The 22,970-nt window shown below is 37.3% G+C and overlaps 2 protein-coding genes across 14 annotated transcripts in view; one reads left to right on the forward strand and one right to left on the reverse strand.

Annotated features, from left to right (window-relative positions):
• PUS10 (pseudouridine synthase 10) overlaps nucleotides 1-2,476 on the forward strand; it is an 85,766-nt gene extending 83,290 nt beyond the window's left edge. For 12 of the 13 annotated variants that reach the window (XR_015136860.1, XR_015136859.1, XR_015136862.1 and 9 more), the window contains one exon: nucleotides 493-2,476. Coding sequence is in view for 8 of the 13 variants with exons in the window: in XM_086326777.1 (XP_086182903.1) it covers nucleotides 493-531 (39 nt within the window). In the remaining 5 variants the exon portion in view is untranslated. The remainder of the gene's footprint in view (nucleotides 1-492) is intronic. The other variant, XR_015136861.1, reaches the window with a different exon arrangement.
• An 11,721-nt stretch (nucleotides 2,477-14,197) lies between these two features.
• REL (REL proto-oncogene, NF-kB subunit) overlaps nucleotides 14,198-22,970 on the reverse strand; it is a 37,900-nt gene continuing 29,127 nt past the window's right edge. Inside the window, exons 5-10 of the mRNA XM_086326766.1 lie at nucleotides 21,887-22,027; nucleotides 17,263-17,367; nucleotides 16,940-17,152; nucleotides 16,296-16,364; nucleotides 16,091-16,162; nucleotides 14,198-15,035 (exon numbers count right to left, since the gene is read on the reverse strand). Of these exons, the coding sequence (XP_086182892.1) occupies nucleotides 14,254-15,035; nucleotides 16,091-16,162; nucleotides 16,296-16,364; nucleotides 16,940-17,152; nucleotides 17,263-17,367; nucleotides 21,887-22,027 (1,382 nt within the window). The 3' untranslated portion in view covers nucleotides 14,198-14,253. The remainder of the gene's footprint in view (nucleotides 15,036-16,090; nucleotides 16,163-16,295; nucleotides 16,365-16,939; nucleotides 17,153-17,262; nucleotides 17,368-21,886; nucleotides 22,028-22,970) is intronic.

The following is a 22,970-nucleotide window of genomic DNA, read 5'->3' on the forward strand; positions in this document are numbered from 1 at the left end:
GTGATCTTTCATAATGATTTATTTCACATTTAGTTGCTAAGTTACAAACAACATTGTAAGTATAAAGACTACTTTAAATGTAGTACTGTTAAATGCAGGATGGGAAAATGAAGACTAAAAGTTGCTGAGACTTTTGAGGGAAAGTTGGTATTGCCCCCTGCATTTTCATTTTCCCATAAATAACATTTAAAAAATTTAAATATCCTCTTGACTTGTTTATAAATATAGTCTAAACTTGTTTTGATCAAAAAGTACAATTAAATAACTGGCTGAGTAACCAAATACTCAGTGAATTCAGGAAGAGACCTCAGGTCCAAGAACCCCAAGTCCTAGAGTGGATTTTAGAGTGTTAAATTGAGATGTTCTATGGCTGTTTTCTTCCAATGCAGTTTCCTCTGTTGCATTATATTAAAACTATTAAATATATATAGCATTACCAGTAAATGCTTACTAGAACAATAATGTGTTAATGACTTGTTTTCTTCCTTCTAGTCTGTAGATGTTGACTGGCCCCCTGCTCTGGATGACTAGCTTTCAGATTTGGAAACAAAGAGTAGGCTTTTCCAGCTCAGCATGGACGTCCATCCAGCATACACTGTAAAATGGTTGTTTTTACCCACCATAACGGTGTCTTAGAAATCATTTGGATCATGTTGATCTATGTATTTTTAAATTTGTTGTAACATCTCAGGATCTATCTATGTGTATAATTTGTGTTGAATTATTCTAAGGATGTCTTATGATTTTTCTCCAATCCCCAACAAATTATGAATAATGAAACCATTCAGAGTTACAAAAACAGGATACATTCTCTGATAATCTGAGAAGCTCTAATTTCTTTCAGCAAAATTTCCCTCCATAAGATAGTTAAAATCATATTTTAAATTTTTTAAATGATCTTGATAAAAGTTACCTCTAGATTTATGCAACACAGTATCCTTATAATATTCTAGGATATCAAATGAAAATCTGACATCATTCATATTTTTCCCAGTAAGCTTCAAGCAAGTGATCACCAATAGAAGTACTGTTTTGGTATGATTTGTCAAAATCTTAATGACTCCAATTGTCCACTATTCTGACAATCTAGAATTGTCAGTATGTTTCCTGGGGAAGAGGAAGTAACACCTTAGGAACTGAGGCATACCATGGTAAGAGACTTTTAAATGAGGAGACACAAGTGCCTTCAATGACTTTAATCCCAGGGATAAGATTCTGAAAAACTGACTTGCTAAACAAAGGTAAGCTGATATTATTCCAGAGTGCTTCAATATATTATCTAATTGCAAACATCTTCATCAGGTAGATAAGAGTATTATCATCTCCACTTTATAAATATGAAAACCAAAGAATAGAAGTTAATTGATTTATCTAAAATTCATCTCAAGTTCCATATCTGGGACTAGGACTGAAGTTTCCTGGTCTCTAGGGTCCTTTCTAAAAAACCTTATTATTGAGCACCTCCTACATGAAGCAGGTACCTAGAATGTCATTTTAATGCACATAACCATGAGAACTGACTTTTGGAATTTAGATACCAAATCAAGCTTACAAAAAAATAGCCCAAGTAAATTTCATGTGAGCTCATATGATTACCATTTGTTAATTAATCATCAGTTGGTACTCTGAAAAGGAAAATCATTAAATAAGCACAACCTAAAGAAAATGGATGGATCATTAAGAGAAAAGTTTCAGAAAGGAGTCTCATTAAAATTTCAGATATAAGTGCAATTTCCATCACCATGATTCAACTTTCTGAACTTATTTTGGAACACATGTGACCTGGATAGTATGGAATACTCAGTTTCCCATCTCTCCATTAAACATGCTTTAGAACTACTCTGGTGGTACAGTGGATAAGAATCCTCTTGCCAATGCAGGGGACATGGGTTCAACCCCTGGTCCGGGAAGATCCCACGTGTCACGGAACAACTAGCCCATATGCCACAACTGCTGAGCCTGTAAGCCACAACTACTGAAGCCCGAGAGCCTAGAACCTGTGCTCTGCAACAAGATTTGCCACCGCTATGAGAAGCCCATGCACTGCAATGAAGAGTAGCCCCTGCTCACTGCAACTAGAGAAGGACCACTCATAGCAACAAAGACAAATAAAAAGACAGAAAAACATGCTTCAGAGATACTGAGTTGTATCATTAACCTTAGGAATCAGGAAAATGCTTTAACTGACATGAAAAAATTTCATATGTGAATGAAAGTGAAAGTCACTCAGTCATGTCCGACTCTTTGCGACCTCATGGACTGTCCATGGAATTCTCCAGGCCAGAATACTGGAATGGGTAGCCAGTCCCTTCTCCAGGGGATCTTCACAACCCAGGGATTGAATCCAAGTCCCCTGCTTGGCAGGCAGATTCTTTACCACTGAGCCACCTGGTAACAGCAAATAACTTTTTCATTGTTCTCAGTGCCAGAAAATGAGAAAGGGATAATAGAAATAAACTTGTGGTTAAAAACGTAATTGTGTGAATGTTTCTTAATTTCTAGGGAAATTTTGCTACAAGAGAGATTTAAATAATTTGAGAAATAGTCTTTTGTAGGTTTCTTCTTGGCTCAGCTTTGCATTTAGTAGATCTGCAAATGAAAGAATTAAGAACCTCCTTAGCAATTATTAGAAGACTTATTATACTTACTATACTGGGATTATATAAAATTTCAAGAGGAAACAGCTGTATATACTTATTCCAACTATTCATGAGACAGGTTGTTGAAAATTAATGTAGGTCTTTGTTTAATTAGAACTGAAAACATAGAGTGCAAAAAATATAGTTTTTTTGCCTATATAAAAATATTCTTAGTTTTGTGATCTTCTCCTATTGTTTAAATGTTTGTTTTTGTTTTTTTAGAAACACTTAAGGGAAAGGGCCCTTTGTACTTTAAGTATATCTTTGTCCCAAATACAGTCTTGTTTTAAGAAAAACACTGAATAGCTGGAAAAGTGGAAAAAAAAAAAAATGGTAAAATGAAAAATTTCCCAAGTAAGATAAGTGGTTTCATTTACGTTATGTGAAATCAATTTAGAAATTAAATTTCTATTTCTATAAAAAGCATATTATTTAAGTAGATCTTACGGGGTTCTGTTCTTTGATTTTTAACTCCATATAAGAAAATGAACTTTGATTAAGCTTTCCTGAGTTGATTTTTTTTTTAATGATAGCCTTTATTATTATAGAGAAAATACATTTTATAACATTTTTCAATTTTTTTCATTTTAAAATAACTTCAAATTTGTAAGAAAAGTACAAAGACTGTTTTTTCCTGAAATATATCTCCTCAAATACACTAGGTGTGTAATTCCTATAAATAAGGACAAATTCCAACAAACAAGGGCATTGTTCTACTTCATCACAATGTAACTATCAAAATCAGGAAATTAACACTAATATTACTTTTTTTTTACCTTTATTATTTATATATTTATTTGCCTGCACTGGGTCTTAGTTGCAGCATGCAGTATCTTTTTAGTTGCCACACGTGAGATCTATAGTTCCAAGATGTGGGATCTTTAGTTGTGGCATGCAAACTCTTAGTTGTGGCATGTGGGATCTAGTTCCCTGACCATGGATTGAACCCGGGCCTCTGCTTTGGGATCATGGGAGTCAGCCACTGGACCACCAGGGAAGTCCCACTAATACTGCTGCTGCTATGTCGCTTCAGTTGTGTCCCACTCTGTGCGACCCCATAGACAGCAGCCCACTAGGCTCCTCTGTCCCTGGGATTCTCCAGGCAAGAACACTGGAGTGGGTTGCCATGTCCTTCTCCAGTGCAGGAAAGTGAAAAGTGAAAGTGAAGTCGCTCAGTCGTGTCCGACTCTGCGACCCCATGGACTGCAGCCCACCAGGCTTCTCTGTCCATGGGATTTTCCAGGCCAAGGGTACCGGAGTGGGGTGCCATTGCCTTCTCCAATACTACTATAAATTAATCCACACACCCAGTTCAAGTTTCACCAGTTGTCCCAACTATGTCCTTCATAGTCAGGAATGACATTCTGCATTTAATTAAGTTTCTTTAATCTTCACGAATCTGATACAACTTGTCTTTCCTTGATTTTCATTAGTTTAATGTTTTTGAGGATTTCAGGCTATTTTGCTGACTATTCCTCATTTGGGCTTGCCTGAAACAAACTGAAAACTCATACTAAAAACTGAGTTTATACCAGTACTTCCAATTCCAACCTCCTCCTGGTTCCTCCCTTATACTTAGGTTTAGCTTGCACCTTTCTAGCAAGAATACCCACAAATGGAAGACTGCCGTCTTACGTCGTCTCAGCTGTCACATGATTTGATACATGCAGTTACTGGTGACTGGGCTTTGATCAGTTAATAAAGGTGATATGTGCCAAGCTCCTCCAATTTTTTAGTTAACCCTTTTTTCCCCTTTAATAAGTATCTTATAGGGAGACCATCAAACTTTTCATTCACTAGTTTTAGCATTTATTGAAGACTTTCACCTGAACCTATCACAATGATTGTCAAATGATTTTCTAATTCCACCATTCATTTTACATTTACAGGTTGGCATTACACCGAATCCCCATCCTTCTTGGGGATTCATGGCTTCCTATTTTATTTGATGGTTTATAATTTGTTACCGACATTTATTTTTATTTCTAAGTGTTGACTTGGCCACTGGATACCCCTTTAAGCTGGCTCCTTTGTCCTTCTGACATATCCCCATCATTCCTAAAGCATGTTCTTACTTTCTAATACAAAGACATTCCAGGCTTATCTTGTATTTCATCTGCAGCCCTGAAATGGCCATTTCTCTAAGAAGAACTGGTTCCTTTTCATGGAAAATGATGGAAAAAAGATCTAGGCACTAGGTGAGCCCATTGCCACTGTGGCATTGCTGCTCCCAAGCCCTCTCAGGGCGTGCATGTGTACACATATACCTGTGTATTTACCTATACAAACTATGAGCTTATACCAGTCCTTCCAATTCCAACCTTCTTCTAGTTTTCTCCCTTTCCGTATTTGCAGTTCCTTTCTGACAGAAATCTGGCCCCTATTAGCCTTAACATTTTACTTAATAGATCATTCCCTTTGATAAATAACCAATCTTCTATTGCCACATCCTTATTCAAGATCACTGAGATTCCCCTCCCTCCTACCCTCAAATGTTCCTAGGCTCCATACTGTAATCCCACACTAGGCCAGCACCTTTTCTTCCTGTGGCAGATGTAACTCTTATCTTGTGCAGAATAAGCAAATGATTTTTGTTCTGAATTGTTCAAGAAGGGAGAGACACAGGGAACAATTAAGTTAGGAAGACAGAAAATGAAAATCTTTTAAAAAGGCATTTTGGTACTATACTGAATTATCATTTTAAAGGACAGTTACATATGCAAATATATTCAGCTGTAGTATTCCATAAAAATGTCTAATGTTTCTAAGCAACCAAAACTGCCTTCTTCTGTAAGGCGTATGCTATAAATATAAGAAAATCTCAAATGTTTTAAAAATCAGATAGCAAATTTTTATAACAGCTTTAGAATTTTTTCTATTTATTATATTATCAAGAAAAAAATCATTGTATACAAGATATTACAAAAGTAATAAAATAGTCTTTACAAAACACATTTTGACATTTAAAAAATGATTTCATCTTTTAAGTATTAGACTTACATTAAATAATTAAACAGTTGAGAACTTTTAAAAATCAGTTTTTCAGTGCTTCCAAATTCATTAGTCATTAAGCATATACAAATATTTATAACACTTAAAAAAATAGAACAGTGATATTCTGCGGGAATTGGGGATCTTCATAGTTAACAGTATTTTTAAGTACACTCTTTTAAAATGGAAATCATCTACAAAAGGAGTCATCTGATTTGAACCGTTCATTTAAGAATGCCTATTACCCAAAAATTTGGTGTTTTCCTTTCTGTGTCATCTTAAAGCTGTCTGAAGTGTGCACCATGTGCTCAGTTGTGTCTGGCTCTTTGCTACCCCATGGATTGTACCTGCCAGGCTACTCTGTCCATGGAATTCTCCAGGCACGAATCCTGGGGTGGGTTGCCATCTCCTCCAGGGGATTGTCCCAATCCAGGGATCAGTGATCAGTATTTTCATCTAATTACCCAATAAAATCAAGTGTGTCACCAACGAAGTCTCCTGAGACTAAATTTCAGAAATAGATCCTCAAACACTCCAACTTATTTTTCACTACATTTTATGCAAAGCTATAATGTTTGATTAAAGTTTAAGAAAATAAGCAAGATGAATGTTTGCTACCTTTAAAAAAATTTTGTATTTTATTGATCTGCCCATATTCCTGAGAATTTGATTTACTGAAGCACCAACATTTTGCACTAATTACTATTTATTACTGATAACACATAGGTGTTTAATGATTTTTTGGTTATTCTTTAAATTTCTTAAGTCCAATAGTAAACTGAAGTTGTAGAAATAAGACATATAAGAATAAAGAGTATAAATGCTACTCCTTTTAAATATATAATTAATTACTAGTAGGTTTTTTTCCTAAAACTGTAGACATTTAGAATAGAAAAAATATTTAGAAGAAATAATTGTTTTGTACCTGTGTTTTATTAGTGAAGGTAGTGGGGACATGATTACTATTGAGATTTGACTTTACTCACTGATGTTAAGTTTGTACTTTAAACTCTGCTAAGATGTATTAGTTAAAAATATTAATTTGACTGAATCTTAGACAAAGGCATAAAACTGGACAAGACAACTCATATATTTATCTCTGATTCGCTGCCCACATCTGGGCTTATTATGTAAAAAGCATGAAATTTCTGTTACATGCAATGCAAAAAGCATATACTCCATCTCCAGAAGCAAAACAGATCAGAAATCTTTCAGTGGCTACTTTATTAACTATGATGAGACTCCTTTTTAGGAATATAGTCATAATACTCACAACTTGTAGTCAATTTTGGCAAAGAAATTAAGAGTTAGAATTTGAGAACTGGAAGTCATTGATTGACCTTATCTTCAGTATACAATAGGAAATGTTCTGGAAAGGATATGGCCAAATCAAAGTCCTCCAGACCTGGCCTGGACAATAGCTAGCCATTCTAAAGAGAAAGTCATCTCAGGGTTCTTACTAAAGAATCTAATCCACAATGATTTGTCACTCTGTGAACTGGAAGAAGTGTCTGGATTGGAGATTATCAGGGCCACAGGGTATATGCATTATGTTGGTTTACCACGATATTTGATTTGTACTATACAGTTTACAGTGCTTCTTATGCATTATTTTACTTAATACAACACACTTTATGAGGTAAGTAGGCTGGAAACCACGTGTTTTATATCTGAAGAGCTAGGCCCATAGGAAGTGCCATCTGCAAAATAACTTCTAAGTGGCAAAGCTGAAGACTCAAACCCAGATGTCCTGACTGAAAATTACTCTTTCCGTTTCTGTTATTTAACACCACACAGTAATTTTTTAAAAGCCCTCAATAAATCAATTTATGATAGAAGAAATTATTTGGGACTACTAGGCACCCTGGATCACCAATTCTAAGTCTCTCTTAACATGGACAGCATAGTTTGTTTTTCTGAAGCATTAGGTTAGAAATAACCCAGCTGTTTGTTGTTCACTAAGGCTTTGAGTAGGGAAGCCAAGCTACCAGTGCTGAATGCCAATTACAGAGTAGGTTCTGATGACAGAAATCAGATAGTGGTTTTGAGGTTTTTTCCTGGCAAGGGGCAGGAAGAACACTTCTGGGGATGTAGAAATGATTATTTACATATGTAAAAATTCACCAAGCTGTAAATTTAAAATTAGCCTACTTTATGCACTTTACTGTATGTTATCCCTCAAAAGAAAAAGACTGACATCTTTGAGAGCAAGTCTGTTGTCTCATTCACCTCTATGTCATTTCTAGCCCCTAACATGGTGCTTTGCACTTTAGACATTCAAAAATGTGATTGGGTGGTGGATGCATGTTGATGTATGGCAAAACCAATACAATACTGTAAAGTAAAAAATAATAATAAAAAAAATTTTCTTAATAAATTACAAAAAAAAAATGTGATTGGTTACATGAATACTGGAGTTTCTGTGCAAGGGGAATGTGCTGAGGGAATGAATGCACCAAAGGTGAGATTAAACCTGCCACACAGAGAGGAGTAAGTTCAGAGATACAAGACAGTTATCCTAAGAACTGTAAAATTTCTACCTAATACTTTCAACACTATAGGAGGCAGAGGGTAAAGTATTTCACAAGCCTGGTAATCACTGCTTTCCCTACCAGATTAAATACCTTCCTCTTTAAAAATGATACACTTGTCCACATTTTTTATAATCATATATATGTCAGTTTCATTCTTTCCCTCTCTTAATACTGCCATTTATTTAGCACCAGCTAGGGACTGTGTTAAGTGATGGAGTCCCAAAGGTGAATGAGATTAACTATGTAAGTGTATAATTCAGTGCGAGGAAATCTGCAGTTGGGACATGTGCAAAGCTGAGCCTCGGCTAGGGAGGCAGGACATAAACATCACACAGCTCTCAAAGGCCATTTGCTATGGCTGTGAAGAGCAGAGGCACAGTGGATGACATGTCAAAGGCATGGAGGCCTAGCGACCTGAGAGAGGTTTTTGTTTGTTTGTTTTTCAAGGAATGTTAACTACTTAATACTGGATTGGAAGTATGGGGAATTCTTTTTTAACTGGAGCAATATGGAAAAGATTCTTGTGAGGGAAGAAGAATGAAGGCCTAAACTAAGAATGAAGCAGGAGTGAAGCAGGGACAAATGCAAGAGTTTTTTAGAAGGCAGATTCAAAAAGACTTGATAACTCTCTCAGTGTGAGGACAAAAAAGAATAAAATATGATTCCGAGGTTTCTATTAAATATCTTCAGTGGCAGGGTACATGGTAATGCCATTAATGAAAGTCGAGAATGTGACAGGAGCAGCCAGTTCTTGAGAGAAAGCTGAAGCTTTCTTCTGGACACTCTTGAGCTTAACCAGGGGAAAAAATAGCACCAACCGAGCGCTGGGATCGAGACCCTGGAACTAAAGTCAACCTCAGAGAGGAGTACCCTAGGAGGGAATGGTCAAGAGGACAGGTTATGAATAGGTCGAGCAGAGTGAGGGCTGGTAAGAAGACACTAGATTTGACAAGGGAAGGTGTCTGGTTACTTCCCAGAATATCCTAAGAAAATAGGAGGAGAAAAGAGAAAGCCTGACAAGCTAAAGAATGACTGGGAAGTGAGGAAACGGGCTGAACGCACTTCATACAGCTGGACGTGCTGGACGTGAAGGGAGGGAGCATGACAGCAGTGGGAAAAGGGTTTATTCTTGCTCTTTTAGGCGAGAGAAAACATTTACTGTGTTGATACAAGAAAAGCACTAAATGTTACATGAGGATACAGACACAAGATGGGAGAGAAAAGGAGGGATCTGCTATATAAGAAGAGCTAACAAAGCAAGAGGTCCTTTTTTCCTCAAAACTGAAAGTGGGGTGATAGAAGAACAGACGAAAGTATAACCACATTTAGAGAAAAGAAGTAAGCTGCCAGTTTTTTTAAATTATAAAATTTATGATCAATAAATAGCACCTGGAAAATAAAAAAACCTTTGGAAATACTCTGAATACAAACATAGCAGGACCTTACTTCCACTTAGACAAGAAAAAACCTGCAGAACAAGTTGGTTGTTTAATTTAAAATATCCATTTAGCTATCCTAACAGTGTTTAAGCTGATAAGTGCAAGTTAATACAAAATTATAGGATTCTGTATTAAAAAAAAGTTCATCATCTCTAAGCTACTGTCTGGAGATATCCTGGGTTCATATTTTGAACAGGAAAGAAATTATGCCTTCAGGTTTTTTCTGGTACGTTCTACTAAAGTATATTATATGCTTATGATTTTTACAGTTGTATAATAAAAGTATGTCATTCTGAAATCATAACTCAGAAATATTAGTGAGTTAGGTATCTTTATTGTTTCTCAAACTATACTGACCCACACTCTTATCTTGCTCTCCCTTCTCATTTCCTAGTATCACTCAACTCAGAATTTTAATTTTTATGACATTCGCACATTCCTCATTTTGACAAAATTGACTAGTTTTTAATCATTCCAGTAAATTTATGGTTTGGTTGGATACTGTGCTATGCTTAGTCATTCAGTTATGTCCTACTTTTTCCGACCCCATGGACTGTAGCCCACTAGGCTCCTCTGTCCATGGGGATTCTCCAGGCAAGAATACTGGAGTGGGTTGCCATGCACTTCTCCAGGGGATCTTCCCGATCCAGGAATCAAACCAGGGTCTCCTGCATTGCATGCAGATTCTTTACCAGCTGAGCTACCAGGGAAGCCCCTATGTAAGTGAAAAGACATTGTTTGTAGCTAGGAATATGCTCAACAATTGTAGGGTCTAGTTGTAAAATAAACTAGGTCTTTAGTAAATTACTTAGCATCACAATTAAGATTACTGTCCAAATTCTACAGTCATTTTGTCACTGGAATTACTTTGCTTGCAAATAGTTTTGAAAGCAAAGTAGTTATTAATCATCAACCTGAATGATTGATTCTGATATACACGATTCTGATACAATAAACTGAATGTCACATGAAACAGACTGAAACGTCACATGAACTATAAAAACCATCAACATTTAATAATTAAAGCTATTCTTTCTTTCAAAAACCAAAGTTCTATTAGTAATACTTTGAATGCTCAATACTTACTAAGTGTTTAATATGAAGCAGACACAGTTCTACAAATGCAGGATTCAACAAAAACACAACACTTTGCCCTCACAAAGCTTATATTCTAGTATAGGGAAACAAATAAAAGTCAGATCATGTTAAGTGTTACAGACAAATTTAAAGGAGGGGAGACATGGAGTACCAGTGTATATACAGTCAAGGAAGGCCTTGATCAAGTAACAGCTGAGTGAGGCTGAAGGGTGCAAGGTGTGAGCTACATATACAGCTGAGAAAAACATTAAAGGCAGAGGGAACACCAAGTCCAAAGGGCCTGAGGCAGGAATGTACTTAGGTTTTTTGGTCAAAATTCATTTTTATTATAGAAAATACACTTAATTCCAGTTGTTATACTTAAGTGAAAGTGAAAGGCACTCAGTTATGGCCAACTCTTTGTGACCCCATGGACTATACTATAAAGAATTCTCTAGGCCAGAATACTGGAGTGGGCAGCCGTTCCCTTCTCCAGGGGATCTTCCCAACCCAGGGATTGAACCCAGGTCTCCTGCATTGCAGGCAGATTCTTTACCAACTGAGCTACCAGGGAAGCCCATTGTTACAATTGAAGTTTCTAATAAAAAAAAAAATCACCACTTAATAATCCTGTTTTAACTAAGACAATGAAACTATGGCTTTAAAAAAAAGTACTCAGCACCATTTACTCATTTAGTTTCATGAGCTGTTTATAATTGTACTTGGTGTTTTTGAAGAGGAGTGCTGAAGCCAGAGAGCCTGGAGTTGAACGAGAAGGGGAAAATGGTAGTGGATGAGGTGAGGAGAGGAAGGGAGTGTGAGCCTGCTAGTTTTAAGGACTTTAGTCTCTACTCTGAGTGACATGGGGAGCCACTGGATAGCTTTGAGCAAGTGAATATGATTTCATTTGTTTTAAAAAGAACCACTGTGGCCACTCAACAGAGAACAGACTTGCAGGAGCACAAAGATGTAAAGAGAGTTTGGGGAAGTGATAATTCAATCTAGGCAAGAGAAGATATGCTCCAGAACAGGATATTAACAGCAGAGGTCAAAAGAGGTGGTCAGCTTTGGATATATTTCAAAGGTGGGGCCTACCAGATTTGTTGGTGGATTGGATATATGGGAGATAAAAAGAAAGAAGCAAAGTGACTCCATTGTTTTGAATATGAGCAACTAGAAACATGGCACTGCCATTTATTGAGGAAGGACAAGAAAGTTTGGGAGAGAAGATTAAGAACTCAGCTCTGAGTGTGTTGAGTTTGAGCTTTAATTAGAATTTTATGTAGACATGTTACACAAGCTGTTGTACATACACACACACGCTCTCTCTCTTTCTCTCTCCAAGTCTGGAGTTCAGGGGTGGGTCTAAGCTAGGGGTAAAAATTGGGAGTTGACAGCATGAAACTAGATGAGATCACAGTGAGTTGGGACACAAACAGAAGAGGAAAGGTCCAAGGAAACTTCTTCCTCTTAAAACATGGATGAAATTTTGGAAAACTCGGCAGTGGCCACAGGACTGGAAAAGGTCAGTTTTCATTCCAGTCCCATAGAAAGGCAATGCCAAAGAATGTTCAAACTACTGCACAATTGCACTCATCTCACATGCTAGCAAAGTAATGCTCAAAATTCTCCAAGCCAGGTTTCAACAGTACGTGAACTGTGAACTTCCAGATGTTCAAGCTGGATTTAGAACAGGTAGAGAAACCAGAGATCAAATTGCCAACATCCACTGAATCACTGAAAAAGCAAGAGAGTTCCAGAAAAACATCTACATCTGGTTTATTGACTAGGCCAAAGCCTTTGACTGTGTGGATCACCACAAACTGTAGAAAATTCTTCAAGAGATGTGAATACCAGACCACCTGACCTGCCTTTTGAGACATCTGTATACAGGTCAAGAAGCAACAGTTAGAACTGGACATGGAACAACAGACTGGTTCCAAATTGGGAAAGGAGTACATCAAGGCTGCATATTGTCACCCTGCTTATTTAACTTATATGCAGAGTACATCATATGAAATGCCAGGCTGGATGAAGCACAAGCTGGAATCAAGATTGCCAGGAGAAATATCAATAACCTCAGATATGCAGATGACACCACCCTTATGGCAGAAAGTGAAGAGGAACTAAAGAGCCTCTTGATGAAAGTGAAAGAGGAGAGTGAAAAAGATGGCTAAACACTCAACATTCAGAAAACTAAGATCATGGCATCTGGTCCCATCACTTCATGGCAAATAGATGGGGAAACAATGACAGACTTTATTTTCTTGGACTTCAAAATCACTGAAGATGGTGACTGCAGTCATGAAATTAAAAGACACTTGCTCCTTGGAAGGAAAGCTATGATCAACCTAGATAGCATATTAAAAAGCAGAGACATTACTTTGCCAACAAAGGTCTGTCTAGTCAAAGCTATGGTTTTTCCAGCAGTCATGTATGGATGTGAGAGCTGGACTATGAAGAAAGCTGAGTGCCAAAGAACTGATGCTTTTGAATTGTGGTGTTGGAGAACTCTTGAGAGTCCCTTGGACTGCAAGGAGATCCAACTCAGTCAATCCTAAAGGAAATCAGTCCTGAACGTTCATTGGAAGGACTGATGCTGAAGCTGAAACTCCCATACTTTGGCCACCTGATGCAAAGAACTTACTCATTAGAAAAGACCCTGAAACTGGGAAAGATTGAAGGCAGGAAGAGAAAGGGCTGGCAAGAGGAAGAGATGGTTAGACGGCATCACTGACTTGATGGACGTGAGTTTGAGTAAGCTCCAGAAGTTGGTGTGGGACAGGGAAGCCTGCCGTGCTGCAGTCCATGGGGTCACAAAGAGTTGGACACGAATGAGCGACTGAACTCAACTGTAAAGCTAACGTCAAGCAATTTTAAATGTATGGATCTAAACAGTACAAAATGTAGAGAACTCCCATACCCTGAAAGCTTACTTGAAAGCTCACTGCATTCTGTTCAATCAGCATTTTAAAGCAAGTTTGAGGTACATGTAAATCTTAGCAACTCTAAAAATCCTCAGAAAACCCCTTAGGGGTCACCTTGGGGTTTATTTTAGGGGTCCCCAAAAATAAAGGAATTAATTTTTCCAATGGCATAGCCATTACAGGTTTTACCTTAAATTTGCTTAAAAGCAAATATCATTCGTCAGTTTAAGCAAAACAAGAAGTTCTCAAGGCAAGATTGCCTGTTAGAGGAACTCCTTACATACCTGGTTATAAGTACAGCTGAACAACATGGGGGTTGGGGTATTCACACACCATACAGTGAAAAATCTGGAGTAATACAACCTTGTAAAGCAATTATATTCCAATTAAAAAAAAAAAACTGTATAGTTGGCACACTGTCTCCACGGTTTTGCATCCATGAATTCAACTACGCTCCAACTGTGACATAGTAAAGAAAATCTGTGTATAAGGAGACCATAGGTTCAAACCTATGTTGTTCAAGGGTCGAAGGGTCTATGAATGTGGTATAGTCTCAGTCAAGGAAACATAAAATGTTACATTTATAAAGGTAGCATCAAAATAGTTACCTTTAATGGGATTTAATTCTTGAATCACCATTTATATCTTACAAGTTAACTTTAAAAAATTCAAATGCAAATGAATCACTCAATTGTTCATTTTGCATGGCTCCAATACCTGAATACTGACTATTTGGACCAAAACCATGACTGTTTGCATTAGTACTGTTTGATGGTCCTGCCTCATTTATCATACTGTTATCTGCACAATTAAAGTCAGATCCCTCAAATGCCTCTGACTGTGCAACATAAGCAGTAGTACTAGAACTGGTGACTGTTGACATACTGGAAGAAGACATCTGATGGAGCTGTCTCAAGTCTCTTGGGTCTAACACTGAATTACAGGAAGGATTTTCAAGATTCATGCTCACAAGTCTCGGATTATCGGTCTCCCTCATGCTGTCATTACTGGGCGTTATCATGTTCACAGGGCAGTTAGGCAGCATGCTGGCATCAGAAATACTATATAAGTCAGCTGGTGAGACGGATGATGCTTCCATTCTACCTATGTCATTAGTATTGTTATAAATGCAAGCATTAGAAACATTCAGATCACTCATTTCCAGGAATGGTGGGATAACTTGTGAATTAGAGGAAAGTGTCCCTGTTGAAAAACTACTCAGTGAATTTGTATTGACTGAGCGTGAGGTGGGGTGGGCGACTGATGACCAGCCTGAAGAAGACTGAGTACCCATCGGTAGCATGGCTGAAGCAGGATGTGACAATGTACTTGAGATGGACGCAGAGGAGGAATAGTAGGATTCTGCTTGACTTGAAACAGGTCTGGAAGTTTCTGGCAAAACTGCACCATGAGAAAACAAGTTTGGTTCTGTGGGAAGGAAATGTATTTTTACAAAACTGAAATGAACAAAATTCTAAATTAAAATTACATAAACACTCAAAAAATTTTCAAGGAAATCAAACACTTCAAATAAAAATGTTAAATAGGAGATAATTATTACATAAGTCCAAAACTGAATTCCGTAATACTGTTTTACAAATGCATATAAAATAATTTGGTAAGTTATTTTGGCACAGAAAATTTCATTTCTGTTAAATGTGGAAATCTAGCTTCTGAGGCCTTATAAAGGTATTTTTGAAATGTGAAAGATAAATGTCAGAATTTCACTTAATGGGCCTCTAAATATTCAAAATCATTTCATATTCTCTTCTTTCAGGAGAAAATGGAGGGATGGAGGAAACATTAAGGATGATTGAGAAATCTACATAAATTTCTAAGCCATATTATGATATAACTCACACTAATGGTCTATAAAATTTTCAGAAAAAAATGTAGTAGTATATTTAATTACGTATTACATGACTGCTGTACATATTAAACCAAGAAGCACTGATTTAAGAACATTAAAAGAAAAAAAAAGACTTCTAATTAACCCTGGATAACAATCTAAACCAGAAATTGGCAACTTTTTTTCCATAAAAAGCCAGATAGTAAATATTTTAGGTTTCGTGCACCATGCAGCCTCTATTGGAACTTCTTAACTCTGCAGCTCTAATAGTACAAGAAAAGAGCCATAAACAATATGCAATCAAATGAGCTGTGTTCTAGTAAAACTTTATAAATAAATATAGGTAATTGAGCAGGTCTAAACCATTTCTTTCATGACATACTGTAATTAGTACAATTACCACCATAGGAATGAAATGTAATTTCTCAAACAATAAATCCCAAAACATAATCACAGTTGCTAACAGGACTTTCAGAAGCTGAGATCAATTCATTCAATATTCATAGCATGAAAAAAATATGTAGGAATGGAATAAATCAAAGACTCAGGTTTCATTATTAAGAATAGAATTCGAGTATATTGTGCAAAACTGGTCTCTCTGATCACAAGGAATACTCTACTGGGCATAAAATACCTTTTTTGATGAATCTTCCTTCTCCAGTTGGTCCTAGGGGACTAGGTCTAGGTCTTTCAGGAAAATTAACTCCTGTGATAAATTTTTTCCATTATTAAATGTAATTTGAAAAACAACAGTATATCAGTTAAAATTTGAAAAACTGAAAAAAAAAAAACCCAAAACCAAATTTACTTAAATACCAATCAAACCAAAATATTCTTACCACAATCCTGCCACAGTTTGTGGAAAAGCAGAGTTGTTTTTTGTTTCTTTGCTTTATTTCCATATGTGTCTGGTTAGAAAGAAATCAGGAAAATGTGTGAATCATCAATGAGTATGGTTCCTCTCCTTTAACACATATATAGACGTTTTATTCCTACATAGAAAATGCTTTAAATAAATGTACATAACATGGATTTCTAGGGGTCACAAAGTATGTCCCAAGTCAGTAATAAAGGGCATTTTTCTCTTAGTAAAAAATAGTTTATAATATTCATCTTGTTTTATTATAATACCTACAGGTTAACCCATGGTCAATTAATGGGCCAAGGGCAGATTAGGACCAAGATTGGAGACCACTTTCTGAGTGGCAAGTTTGCCATCTATCAAGAAGGCACAATAAGGACCAAAACAGAATCTCAAATATAAAACAAATTCTAATAAACAGTTGAGATATGTTGAAATTATTCTAGATTCCTTTCCTAAGAAAAAGATTCAAAGAGCACAAAGATGAGTCAAAAATCAACAAAAACTTTAAGGAAAAGAAAATTGTGAATAAATAATATGACTGTATTCTAATATATCCTACAAGACAATATTCTTAGCAGGACTAAGAACCATATAAAACATTAACACAAAAGGTCATACCCTTTTCATCTGGCAGGTATCTAAAATCCATAGATTCACTAACTTCCTGATCGGAAGGTCGCCGCAACTGCATCTTTACTGTTACCGGTTCTATTATAGCTTTGCAGTATGGTGGAGTCTTGAAAACAATGGCTACTTGACGGTGTACATCAGCTTGTGAAAAGACACCTTTTGCTTCCCAGTCATTCAACACAAACCGAACTTCTATGTCGTCTAGTGATTACAAAGACAAATAATTCGAACACAAAGTAAAACGTACCAATCAATTTAAAATATATTCTGAATTCAATGAAACAAACAAACAAACAAACCCCAAAAAATACCTTTCTGAACTTTGTCACAGAGTAGAAATATTTCATCTCCTCCTTTGACACTTCCACAGTTCTTGTTTACACGACAAATCCTTAATTCTGCAGTATTAGGAGCACCTAAATACAAAGGATTTCTTTTTAATGGGTTGCTACCTTAGTAAGTGAGTTAGACAAGGCTGTGGTCCATTTGATCAGACTGGTTAGTTTTCTGTGACTGTGGTTTTCAGTCTGTCTGCCCTCTGATGGAGAAGGATAACAGGCTTATGGAAGCTTTCTGATGGGAAAGACTGACTGAGGGAGAAACTGGGTCTGTTCTGATTGATGGGCAGGGCCATGCTCAGTAAATCTCCAATCCAATTTTCTGTTGATGGGTGGGGCTGTGTTCCCTTTCTGTTATTCACTTGGGGCCAAACTATGGTGGAGGCAATGAAGATAATGGCGACCTCCTTCAACAGGTCTGATGAACGCACTGTTACACTCAGTGCCCCAACCCTGCAGCATGCCATCGCCGACCCACACCTTCGCCAGAGACTTCTGGACACTCAGGGGCAAGTCTGGGTCAATCTCTTGTGGGGTCACTGCTCCTTTCTCCTGGGTCCTGGTGTGCACAAGGTTCTGTTTGTGCCCTCAAGATTCTGTTTCCCCAGTCCTGTGTAAGTTCTGGCGGCTCCATGGTGGGGTTTTGATGGTGAGCTCCTCCAAGAGGGTTTATGCCATACCCAGGTGCGCTGCATCCACAGCCTTGTCTAACTCAATCAAACTATGAGACACACCGTATAGGGCCACCCAAGACGGACGGGTCATGGGGGAGAGTTCTGACAAAACGTGGTCCACTGGAGAAGGAAATAGCAAACCACTTCAGTATTCTTGCCTTGAGAACCCCATGAACAATATGAAAAGGCGAAAAGACAGGACACTGAAAGATGAACTCTCCAGGTCGGCAGGTGCCCGGTATGCTACTGGAGATCAGTAGAGAAATAACTCCAGAAAGAATGAAGAGACAGAGTCACAGCAAAAACAATACCCAGCTGTGGATGTGACTGGTGATGGAAGTAAAGTCGGATGCTGTAAAGAGCAATACACCATAGGAACCTGGAATGTTAGGTCCATGAATCAAGGCAAATTGGAAGTTGTGAAACAGGAGATGGCAAGAGTGAACATCAACATTTTAGGAATCAGCAAACTAAAATGGACTAGAATGGGTGAGTTTAACTCAGATGACCATTATATCTAATACTATGGGCAAGAAGAAATGGAGGAGCCATCACAGTCAACAAAAGAGCGTGAAATGCAGTACTTGGATGCAATCTCAAAAATGACAGAATAATCTGTTTGTTTCCAAGGCAATTCATTCAATATCGCAGTAATCTAAGTCTATGCCCTAACCAGTAATGCTGGAGAAGCTGAAGTTACATGGTTCTATGAAGACCTACAAGACCTTCTAGAACTAACATACAAAAAAGATGTCCTTTTCATTATAGAGGACTAGAATGCAAAAGTAGGAAGTCAAGAAACACCTGGAGTAACAGGCAAATTTGGCCTTGGAACAGAATGAAGCAGGGCAAAGGCTAATAGAGTTTTGCCAAGAGAACGCGCTGGTCATAGAAAACACCCTCTTCCAACAACACAAGAGAAGACTCTACAGGTGGACATCACCAGCTGATCAATACCAAAATCAGACTGATTATACTCTTTGCAGCGAAAGATGGAGAAGCTCTATACAGTCAGCAAAAATGAGACCAGGAGCTGACTGTGGCTCAGTTCATGAACTCCTTACTGCCAAATTCAGACTTAAATTGAAGAAAACAGGAAAGACTACTAGACCATTCAGGTATGACCTAAATCAAACCCTCACAATTATACAGTGGTAGTGAGAAATAGATTCAAAGGATTAGATCTGTTGGAGTGCCTGAAGAACTATGGACGGAGGTTCGTGACATTGTACAGGAAGCAGGAATCAAGACCATCCCCAAGAAAAATAAATGCAAAAAGGCAAAAATGGTTGTCTGAGGAGGCCTTACAAATAACTGTGAAAAGAAGAGAAGTGAAAGGCAAAGGAGAAAAGGAAAGATATACCCATTTGAATGCAGAGTTCCAAAGAACAGCAAGGAGAGAGAAGAAAGCCTTCCTCAGTGATCAATGCAAAGAAATACAGGAAAACAATAGAATGGGAAAGGCTAGAGATCTCTTCAAGAAAATCAGAAATACCAAGGGAACATTTCATGAAAAGATGGGCTCAATAAAGGACAGGAATGGTATGGACCTAACAGAAGCAGAAGATATTAAGAAGAGGTGGCAAGAATACACAGAAGAACTGTACAAAAAAGATCTTCACGACCCAGATAATCATGATGGTGTGATCACCCACACTCAGCTAGAGCCAGACATCCTGGAATGTGAAGTCAAGTGGGCCTTAGGAAGCATCACTATGAACAAAGCTAGTGGAGGTGATGGAATTCTAGTTGAACTATTTCAAATCCTAAGAGATGATGCTGTAAAAGTGCTTCACTCAATATGCCAGCAAATTTGAAAAACTCAGGAGTGGCCATAGGACTGGAAAAGGTCCATTTTCATTCCAATCCCAAAGAAAGGCAATGCCAAAGATTGCTCAAACTACCGTACAATTGCACTCATCTCACACGCTAGCAAAGTAATGCTCAAAATCACTATGGTTTTTCCAGTAGTCATATATAGATGTGAGAGTTGGACTATAAAGAAAGCTGAGCACAGAAGAATTGATGCTTTTGAACTGTGGTGTTGGAGAAGACTCTTGAGAGTCCCTTGGACTGCAAGGAGATCTAACCAGTCCATCCTAAAGGAAATCAGTCCTGAATATTCATTGGAAGGACTGATGTTGAAACTGAAACTGCAATACTTTGGCCACGTGATGTGAAAAACTGATTCCTTGGAAAAGACCCTGATGCTCAGAAAGATTGAAAGTGGGAGGAGAAGGGGACAACAGGATGAGATGGTTGATGGCATCACCGACTCAATGGACATGACTTTGAGTAAACTCTGGGAGCTGCTGATGGACAGGATGGCCTGGCATGCTGCAGTCCATGAGGTCACAAAGAGTCAGACACAACTGAGCGACTGAATTGAACTGAACCTTAGTAATATGTTTTATTCCTTTTTGATGGAAAGTTTTAGGAAAACAATTTACAGGATAGATAGCAATAAAAGCTTTAGTGTATAAACAAAGGACACTCAATACCTTAATCTTCCACATCTATCCCTTTCCTTTCTTAATGGTATTGCCTCGGTTTATTTAGGGCCTTATGATTTCAACTGTAGACATTAACACTTCTTCTAATTAAATCTCCCTGCTTGTAAACTGGGATTTTTCCTATCCATCCCATACACTCTCATCAGATTGAATTTATAAAATCATGACCATAACCCTATGGCAATGCAGTTTTCATATTTCCTATTATCTGGTCAACATTATTCCCATAATTCCCTGGCATTCAAAGCTCTCCATGATGAGGACAGTCTGATTTACCTTACCTTTATAACTCTATGTTCCACTATCTTTTTGCATGTAGAACCAGTATAGTCATACACCACTGGTGGGCACATATGTAAGAGTATACATACACAGAAATATTTGAGGGCAATTTCATAATCTTTAAAACTATAAATATCCAGATCCTTTAATCTACCATTTGCCAACATTTCTACTTCTACAAATTTATGCTAGGGACATCTACAGAAGATAGGCACATATAGGATATATTTAATGCAATACAATTTGTTAAAGAAAAAAAAAAAATTGAGAGGGAAACAAACCAAATGCCTTGTAACAAGTTGCTGCTGCTAAGTCTCTTCAGTCGTGTCCAACTCTGTGCAACCCCATAGACGGCAGCCCACCAGGCTCCCCCGTCCCTGGGATTTTCCAGGCAAGAATACTGGAGTGGGTTGCCATTTCCTTCTCCAAGCTAATGATTTATAAAAGTGTGATACAGTTATATCATATGCAGCTACTGAAAAAAATCAGGTACCTGAAAGGGAAAGAGGTTCAAGATATGTTTCTAAGAGGGAAAAAAAAGTAAAAAAAAAAAATCAGTGATGATTGTTTCAAAAAGTTGCCAAAAACATAGATGGTATGAATGATGATGATGATGAGGTATTTGTTGTATATACAGTAAGAAGAAACTGATGAAATATCTTTGGAGAATGAGATTATAGGAGGTTTACTCTGCTTGTTATCTACTTTAGATAGATAACATCTACTCCATAATGTTTGAATTTTCCCATAATGAACATACTCGTTTTTTTTAATTGCCAAAATACTTTAAAATTTTTTAAAAAGCTAACACTGAGACTTCCCTGGTGGTCCAATGGTTAGGAATCCGCCTGCTAATTCAGGGGACGTGGGTCCGATCCTAGGCTGGGAAGATTCCACATGATGCAGGGCAACTAAGCCTGTGTACCACAACCACTGAGCCAGTGCCCTGGAGCCTGTGCTCCACAACAAGAGAAGTCACCACAATGAGGAGCCTGCGCGCCTCAAAGAAGCAGCCCCCACTCTCTCCAGCTAGAGAAAAGCCCATGCAGCAACAAAAACCCAGAGTGGCCAAATAAGTAATAAAATAAAAAGTCAAGGCTACAAATACAAGAAAAACAAATTACTTACGGTTGTCATAAATTGGGTTGGAGACAACAGGAGGTAGAGCAGTTGTCAAATTACCATGTTCATCAGGGAGAAAAACTTGAAAACATAATCTCACCACGTTGAGGTCACAATCTTCAATATCAAGCAGCTGTTGTTCAGGGACTGAACAGTTCATTTTAAAAAAAATAAGAATATAGAATAGTCACATAGAACTAAAGCCCTGTTAAGTCCTCCTCCCTGCCCAATACAGCCAATAACCTTTAGTAAGTAGCATCTAAATCTGTACTAACAAAAATACAATGGTACACAATCTCAAGCCAGCCTTTTATGCTTTACATCATATATTTCACTATCCATCATAATTCATAAGTAATGACCATGGTCAGGGAGCAACTATCCCAGTCATCTGGTATTTAAAGCAGAACCTCAAAGTTGCATAAATCAAATTTTTACAAAAAATGGTTGTAGGTTTTATACAACAGAGACTAGGCATTCATTCACTAATTTAACAAATACGTATTTAGTTCAGTCATACATTAAGGACTCTGCAAATTATCTCCAAAATCTGCATAAGAATTACTCCATTTTACAGATGAGGAACTGATTTTAAAGAAATGAAATTACATATCTAATGTTTCACAGCTAAGAAGTGGCAGAGAAGAATTCAAACTCAGGCCACTGAATCCAGAGCCTATGCTCTTAAAAAAACTGAACCCTATTACAGAATTTTACATATGTGTTGCATAAAAATGACATACACAGGAATATTTACTAAAATTTAGATCAATGTTTTAGGGATCAAATACCAAGAGGATACTAGATGAGTTAAGTCAGCTAATTTCCTTAAGAAATTTTATGTGCAAACTTAACTTTCCTCAAAAACAAAACAACAACAACAAAAAACCCACAGCAGGAAAATTTTACAGTTCTGAAAAAAAATTTTTTTAACACGTTTTATGACAGAAACTGCTATTTAAAATAAATCTAGCTCCAAAGGAAAATATAACTGCCTTTTCAAAGAATACTATAAGGTGTAGCAATCAACTATAACTAACAGCCATGTTTATAAAAAGCAAGAAATACATATATTAAATTATATGACAAT

The sequence above is a fragment of the Bos grunniens genome, chromosome 11 (assembly GCF_055505025.1).
Source record: "Bos grunniens cultivar Pamir isolate PY7600 chromosome 11, Bosgru_T2T1.0, whole genome shotgun sequence".
NCBI lineage: Eukaryota > Metazoa > Chordata > Mammalia > Artiodactyla > Bovidae > Bos > Bos grunniens.